The sequence below is a fragment of the Neodiprion lecontei genome, chromosome 3 (genome assembly GCF_021901455.1).
Source record: "Neodiprion lecontei isolate iyNeoLeco1 chromosome 3, iyNeoLeco1.1, whole genome shotgun sequence".
In the NCBI taxonomy this organism is placed as follows: Eukaryota; Metazoa; Arthropoda; class Insecta; order Hymenoptera; family Diprionidae; genus Neodiprion; species Neodiprion lecontei.
The window spans coordinates 42,412,322-42,420,677 of NC_060262.1; the positions used below are offsets into that span (position 1 = coordinate 42,412,322).

General features: G+C 40.6%; 1 protein-coding gene across 1 annotated transcript; it reads left to right on the forward strand.

The window, feature by feature from the left end:
• The first annotated feature begins 5,548 nt into the window (after positions 1–5,548).
• On the forward strand, positions 5,549–8,274 carry LOC107227877 (peroxiredoxin-5, mitochondrial). Its single transcript, XM_015669156.2, has 4 exons — positions 5,549–5,819; positions 5,903–6,037; positions 6,849–6,980; positions 7,455–8,274. The coding sequence occupies exons 1-4, from the start codon at positions 5,709–5,711 to the stop codon at positions 7,644–7,646; spliced, it is 570 nt and encodes a 189-aa protein (XP_015524642.1). The 5' UTR covers positions 5,549–5,708; the 3' UTR covers positions 7,647–8,274.
• Positions 8,275–8,356: the final 82 nt, after the last annotated feature.

The window sequence follows — 8,356 nt, forward strand, 5'->3', positions numbered from 1 at the left end:
TGCCCGCTGTAGCATTACCAATGTAGGTATTACAATTTCAACATACGTTCACATCTAACGAGGAGGCAGAAAGACAAAAACCCTCGAGTGAAAGTAAGTGAAATTCAATTTGAAGTGAAATAAATATAACGTTACGAATTAGTCACGCGTTGTGTACCTTACGTGCAGAGAAGTGAGAGGGAAGGGCGGGAAAAACTTGTCAATGATGAGTGTGTACATTCAACGGTATATTGTGTAACAAGGAGGCAAACTCAGTCTTTTCGGGCCGGGTGTCTATGTTTGCAATATGAGTCGTAACTGAGCCGGAGACGAATTCTTCTTGCACGCGATTCTTTACATAACAAGAGTATAATGTTACACGTTTTTCACAAAACACGAAATTGAGGCTAGCGTCGCGTAATGTCATGTTCGCGACAGCGCATTCGCGCAGTACGGAAAAGACCATTTTTAACTTCTACGCGCATGCGCATTCGCAGAGTCACTCTGCCGTCACAGAAACGGGTATTTCGTGTAGGGAAAACACGCATGAAAACGGCGTTAAACACGCTCGCGCTGTATAAAAGTTTATTTCCAAACAGCTTGAATTCTCGTGTCCATGTATTACATACCTATAAACCCATGTATACATGGTGTGTACACGATTCACGTAACAATGTGTCGCGTATAACAAACGTACATGCATGGCTGAAGCGTAACATTCTATATCTATACACATAGGTATATTTTTGCCGGGGCATCGCTGAGCGGGCGACGTTGGCTGGGTCGACTCTTTAATTGATTCAATCGGTGAAAAACACGCGAAGCTCGGGCTCCGCGCCCTTGGAGGGTGGCAAGGCGCCCTCTTTACCGCGAACGCCGGCAGGCAGCCTGCGACCGACCCCTGTAACGAGGCGCGGAATCTGGCATTCGCGATCCTTTGCAGTCCCGGGGAAGGTGCGCGATATATGGAAACATCTGCAGGGAGTCCAAGGTGCACGATGTCGTTGCACTGCGCGTGCAAAGGCAAATTCATTAACAGTCGACTTCCATTGAACAGGTGAGTTTTGAATATCGGTTGCACGACAACATCGACCTATTTCAGACTTCAGCTCTGTTGGTTCCAATGTAGTTCAACGAAAATGATCTAAAAATATATATTTTTTTTATTTCGCGTTTTTTAATCACTCGTTCCGTTCGACCAGAGGTCTAATGCATTTTTATTAATGCTATTGGAATTGTCACTTTGCAATGTGTCATTTGGGTTGAGTTTCTGTAATTTCATTTTTCACATTTCCCACCATCTGCGCATTCTGATTGGTTGACGCAATTTTGCATACCAATCAGAATGCTTGGATGGTGGGAAATGTGAAAATTGAAATTACAGACTCTCAACCCTGGTAGAAAAAAATCAAACTAGTGCAACCAGGCTGACAGCTGACCGTTGACGGTCTTTTTTCGCGTGTGGATAATAGAACAGGTTTACTATTGATTATCTTTAATTAATTTATGATAAATATGTGATAAAATGGCGCCAACAACCCGGCTCTTACGTCATGAGGACATTTCCAATACTCCTACACAGAGTGAACTTCTAACGACCACACGTTCCGTCGACTGCTCAAATTGAACGCGCATGCGGCATAAAATTTTTGAGGTTTCGTAGATCGCAGCGAATTACCTTCGAAATTTATAACGGTTGGTCATCCCGCAAACAACCGCTCTCGAATTGTATCGCTTGCGCATTGCATTCCAGCATACGGCGGAACGTGCGGTCTTTAGGAGTTCACTCTGCACTGTATGAGAGTAAATAATCCAGCTTCGGGACAGCGATGATATTATGTTTAACGAACAAGCCGGATGGGAGGCTTAGGTTAAGATGCAGGTGAGCTAGGGTTACGGGTCGTTCTCGCACGCGATCCTATACTGTAACCGGCACGCCGCGCCGTCGCGGGTTTCCGTAATTAAGAGATTAAACGCTGTTGCCTGACGCTCGCTCGGCGATCGTGTTACCGCTTACTTAGCCGCGACTATTACTTCAGCCCTGAGGCAGACACAGCACGGCAATTTTTTGTCTCTACCTGCGCCTCACGTTTTCGAACGATTTTGTTTTTCTCTCTAAACAATCCTCGTGTTTGCCGCGACGCGGGAAGTCGATTAATTACAACTGTTGATATATTCTGTATATATACCGCGTACAACGTATACCTGTAACATGTTTGTTACTTTGTAAATAACTATCTTATTTGCCTTCACCTACTGCGGCTAATTTGGCTTTTGTTTTGAGGAACCGTTTGAAACTTATTTTCCTGCATAAATATAATTTTTAAATTTGTATGTATACTATGCCGTGACCGCATAGAGTTTATATCCTCTACGAAGTCCTCAGAGGTATTTTGGCAGGAACGGTGCGACGCGCCCAGACGACGAGCGATGCCACTTCATGCGAAACGGTAATGCGGGAAAAGCCGATTCAGCAGTTCGGTGCGCCGAATTGAATTCTTAATTGACAGCTCCGCCAGGACGACGGGTCCTCGTCAACGTCCTGCGGGACCGAACACGGTGCTTAAATCCCTGGGGTAAGCGAGGTCTGTGTCATTACCAACGGAGAAAAAAAAATAACACAACAAGTATAATATTCGAAATGTTCGAATACAGACACAAACTGGAGAGAAAAATACGTACAAGGAGTATGACGGGTGAACGCAATTTTGAAATAACGAAAATCCGGAGGGCGGAGTAACGTAATCAAGCTTAGAAGCACAACAAGACGGACGAATGAGCTCGTTAGAATTTTCTGTCACAAGGAGGTGACGCATATTGATATTATACACGCGGTAATTCGACGGATACCGTATGAGCGCAACATGGCGCGGTGATCGGGGCTCTCTGATATGCGGAGGAGGAGGTGAGTACGTGCTAATCAAGTTAGATATTTTCTCTAAAACACATAACCGAGCGATTATGGATTACAGGTACGGTACACCGTGACAACCGGTTACGTAAACAGATGCAAGGGAAGCCGGGTATCTGCAACGACTGCTGCGGGGACACGATTTAATTCGAACGCCCGGCGCGGCTGAAGCCATTCACAAATCCATGCATTAATATTGTACGCGCAACGTTGTACCGGTGCATGTTCCACGCTGTAGATTGAGCTTCGTGCCTCCTGCGACTGCCTTTGTCAATTCTTATACAATGTCTAAATCTTTAGATACACACTGCGGCTAGGAATTGCTTCGCTCTGACTATTTCAAATTAAATTAAAAAGCCGCTGCACGTGTATTTTTGCTCAACAAGATACCACGCGTGTCGTACAGTACGCGAACTAACCAGCTGTGTATCTATAAAATGTTTACACGAACCGCAGCTTTAATCGTAATCCGTAACCCCGAGCACCGTTAAAAAACTTTTGTATATTGATTCTGATTGGCAGAAAAAAAAGGACGTAGGCGTCTTATGATTGATTAAAAGAAGGAGGAACTGATATAGGCACGATCGGAATAAATTATGGTGAGGAAAATTATTAACCACAATATTTATACAAAAAATTACAATACAATTCTGTTATTGTTTTTCCAATTATTGCTGTGCTCGCGTACCGAGTTAGTTAAGAAATATTGACAATAGTCCCAGTCTGATATCTCACTTATAGTGTATCACGCATGCGGTGTGTACGTTCAATCCACGGTGCAAGGCTTAACAACTCGCGCGTCAATTTTTACGACCTTGAATAGTGGCGCAGGAAATAGGCAAAGGAATTAACCCGATTTCAAAAAGCTTTCTTTGCGGCGCTTTCATAGAGCGAACAAAAGCGCGCGAACCGATTGAACGAATTGGGCGGATGACAAGAGGCTCCTACTTAAACGCGTTCCTCCTACGAAGTAGAAACTGGTGGGAGGAGCCAATATTGATAAAATACAACGCGGAATATTTTGAAATCTGATATTTTAATTCGTAAATAGAGATATGATTCCCATTGCAGCTCCAGTACCTACAGCCTGTATTATAATGCCCTGAGTTCTGAGGGACCGCTTTTAATAGCCCGGATATGGGTTGTGGCTCGTCTGGTACTGGTGTCGGATGGAATTTCACACTACCCCCTTAGCAATTCTACGGTCATTCCTAACCCTTGGCCTCGCCGATGCGAGCTCGATGCGTCGCTGCGCCATATTCCGGTCTTCTTTCATAACCGCGTGTTAATATTAAATGCGCATTCGTCAGCGCTAGTACATCTTATCGGCGTTTGGTGCTACTTACGATGTGCCTGTGCATACCTAGAACAACGTTTATACTTCGACTTTCATTTGCCACCTTGGACAATCAGACTCCAGCTATAATTAATATAATCAACCTCGTCAAGATAAACAACAAATAGCCTACCGTGTGCGAATGGAGGTTTAAATTTGGTACATACTTATCTCTGCAAGGTCATTGCTAGCAGAGCGGTATCTAGAGTGACGTACAGTCAATAAGTTATCCAAGCCAAACGTGTTCGCTTGCATTTCACCTGTACGTAAGTATAATGAATAATAATCGATTCACCGAATTCGAACTTATTCGTCAAAACAAAGACGAAGAGGCGTATATTATAGAATTTACCATCTGAAAAATGACCTCTCAAGCCAAAACATATCAGCGAGACTGAAAGATTAAAAAAAAAAAAAATTAATATTCACCACGTTTCAATCTGAGGGTGAAATCTGAATTTATAAGAAGTTTTAAAGATTAAACAAATATTTCTCCTGTAGAATTCACATTTGTTTTGATCGATCAATCATTTTGTTATACGTATTTTGTGCCCGATTACCAGATTGATGGATTCTAACGGAGTATCGGTGAAACGTGAATGAGATATATTAAAATGTGACAACATTATCACTTGAGGAATTTGAATTTTGTACGAAGCAGTATTTAACATTCGGTGCATCACTTTTCTGACATCTATCGGAATGTTTGATAATAAGTGGTTGTAACTAGCTGTACCACTGATGAATAAGAATGACGATTTCTACACTTACAGGAACATTTGGTGAGTATGCATTCTGCAGTACCGACAGAACCGACCAAGCACCGCCAACATGAATCTTCCGCTTCGGATGAAGATACATGAATTCTGCATTACCGTCTATCGTTAAGTACATGCAGCTGAAATTAAAAGCTCGATTCACCGAGTACGACATAAGAAATTATGCAGCCTATGTTACAGCCAATACGGACTCGACGCACTTTTGAGAAATAATTAATAACTTTTTGCGATTTGCGGGTGATGAATTAGAATCGGTTTATTTTTTCATTGGCCAAAATTAAAAGATTTTGCCAAAAATTTGAAAGATTATTTACTTTCCTTGAACTTCTGTAACACTGAAAATACCGACCTACTGCTTTTCAAATGTACAAACAATTTGCCGTGCTGTCAGATTTCCAATACTATTGACAACACAATACCGAATTATATTTGCCGAATGCATAAGGTCCAAAAATTCAAACCAAGCGCCTAGGTTCTGGCTGCAGGGATATTATGAAGTTGGCAGAAATACTACTAAAGTATTTTTCACCATTGCGCGTGTTTATGTAATAAAGTCTAATTATTGCGCAATAGGGGGTTTGGACAAGGCGTTAGTAAAAAAGAGTCAGATTCTGCTAGTAGATATTATCGGTAAAACGACAGTGGTCACCTCGGAGATAATCGAAATCATCCAACCACTCGCTCAGGCAACAATACCGCCTCCATGACGCAGCTCGTGAGCATCACCAAGTTCCTGGCACACGCCATTCGCGTTTCGCCTGCAACCGGATTCACTCGTCCGTTTCACGTCTCCCTGAAAAACATGGTTATCGCTGTGAGTACGGTTCAAACCCTCTCCCAAGTCTCGACATCTTTTCTCCCCCATCCCTTGACTGACTTTAATAAATCTCTTTACAGGTAGGTAACAAACTTCCGTCGGTTGACCTCTTTGAGGACACGCCGGCTAACAAAATCAATTTGGCCGAGTATGCCGCCGGGAAGAAAATCGTCATCTTCGCCGTTCCCGGCGCCTTTACTCCGGGATGCTCGAAGGTAATATGAAAGAAACAATAATTGCTTAATTCTACTGTCTTCATTGTTTATTACGCGTTAGACGTTTTCTGTTTCGTGATTTACTCATGCTAGATTCCATTTCCACTCTGGTTCGTATCACACATGCGCATATGTTTACATTTTTTATGATACCTAACTATATTGAATGCTTACAAACTATACTACAAATCAATTCTGCATCAGCAGGAGTGTGTACTTTGAATTGTACATAAGCACTGGATAACCGATTTCTTTAACACCAAGTCCGTAACAGTATTCCGTCTTTATCAATCGCATTATTGCTTGTTGTTTTGAGTGTTTTTGATAAGTACTAACAGTTTGTACTAAGCTTTTTAAGCTGAATAAAATGAAAAGTATTGTGGACAAAAATCTTTCGATTTCTGGCCAATTTTTAATCAAAAACACGGTATATATGGGCTAGCTTAAACTATATATTTTTGCTTCATATTTCATACTATTTCTAATTTGGTTTTCTAATAAGTATACTTGTGATTTTCATAACGGTAAAAATTGAACTGCACCTTCTGGACTATACATAGATAACTTTTCCCGTGGTAAAGAAATCCGCAAAGTTTCAAAGGTCAATGTAAATGAGATATTTTTAATATCTCATAGTTCGTGAATAGAACATATTACTGTATTACTCAAAGCCATAATCTGTTTAAAAATGATTCAATCTCGTTAATTGACTCGCTTTATAAAGCAGGTTCCCGTATTCTGTTGTGATTGCTAAAGGAAATTTTTATTTGTCATTATTTATTTTACAATGATTTGGCTCTTTTTGTTTCAGACTCATCTTCCAGGGTACATTCAAAAAGCTCCGGAGCTGAAAACCAAGGGTTTTCATGATGTATTCTGCATCGGTGTTAACGATCCTTTCGTTATGGCTGCTTGGGGTAAAGAACAGGGTGCTTCAGGCAAGGTATAGTAGTTTACAAGTAAACAGTTGAAATCAGTTGCACAATAATCACGGTACTTGTATGATAGAATCTTACCAACCTGATCAATAACAAGCAACACTACATGGTCACCTTCGAAGAGATTAGATTAACAACCGAAGGGCAAACTAAAATCACTTGAAACCAAATACTTGTTCCTCATATCCTGAGATTCCTGCATGACTGTTTTTTTTTTTCTTGTAATGTTCAAAACTGAACTTTGTCCACATTCTGATTGAACGATTATCTTATGTTTTTCTATAACGTCTGGGATTGATTAATTTTCCACATCACTTAATAATCGTAAAAACTTAAACTCCTATCTATAACTAAGATTTCCATCAACCTGCAATCACAGCAATCAAATATTTTTTAACCACTAAGGCCTCCTAAAGTTGGAATATTCAAAATAAGACCGATCAATAATTCCTTTCAATTAAAGAATCGGTCATTTTCAGGTGCGGATGCTGGCTGATCCAACTGGAGCATTTACCGACGCCCTAGAGCTCTCCATAGAACTCCCAGTATTAGGAGGCAAACGCAGCAAGCGTTATTCTATGGTAGTTGAAGATGGTGTTGTCAAGGAACTCAATGTCGAGCCAGACAACACTGGTCTCTCCTGTTCTCTGGCAGACCGACTACACTCGTAAAGAAGTCGCTAAAAATGCGGCCTCAAATCTACAGCGCTATCTATCGATCAAAATATTATTCTGTTGGAATGAAAATAGAAAACACAAGTACCACTATTGGGGATCCCTTGATCCCAACTTTTTTTCAGCTCACCCGCCTACTCGACTTCTATGGCATTCTTCTAGGTATAGAAAGCGACACAGTGCTGAAGTGTTTTTCCCTTTCATTAATATATCCATACAAGTCTCATTGAGTAATTATCCAGTTTACAATTAGTTTTGAACCCTCGTACAGTTATCTTAAGAGACTAATTATTTTATAGCCATTGATTATTGCACATAATTTTCATTGATGCATATTATCAATGCTGATGTTGGAGCATTTGAGAGTTATATTCGATAGTTGGCAAATTTTCAAGTTTAATTAGTCATTCCTAACAGAGATCACCAGTCTCGATAAGTTTTATGTGTAGTATGTATGTATAGTAAAAAATCAAACTGCAGTAAAAAACAATACGTGATTTGGCAAACTAATAACAAGCATACAATAAATGTAATGACATCTGTAATTTGAGATGCCATTTTGCCATGGTTTTTTCTCTCACATTGTTATAATTTGTGAAATGAATACATATTTTACGTTATCTAAGTGTACCGTACTTTCTGAATCCTTCTGAATCAGCCACTTTTAACCGTAAATTCACGCGCTGAATTCGAATGAAAGAGTAGAA

Excerpts from the sequence above, each read along its gene's own strand:
- LOC107227877 (XM_015669156.2), top strand. The coding sequence starts at position 5,709 with ATGACGCAGCTCGTGAGCATCACCAAGTTCCTGGCACACGCCATTCGC. Across the intron at positions 6,038-6,848 it reads TTACTCCGGGATGCTCGAAG|ACTCATCTTCCAGGGTACAT; the intron begins GTAATATGAAAG and ends TTTTTGTTTCAG. Across the intron at positions 6,981-7,454 it reads AACAGGGTGCTTCAGGCAAG|GTGCGGATGCTGGCTGATCC; the intron begins GTATAGTAGTTT and ends GGTCATTTTCAG.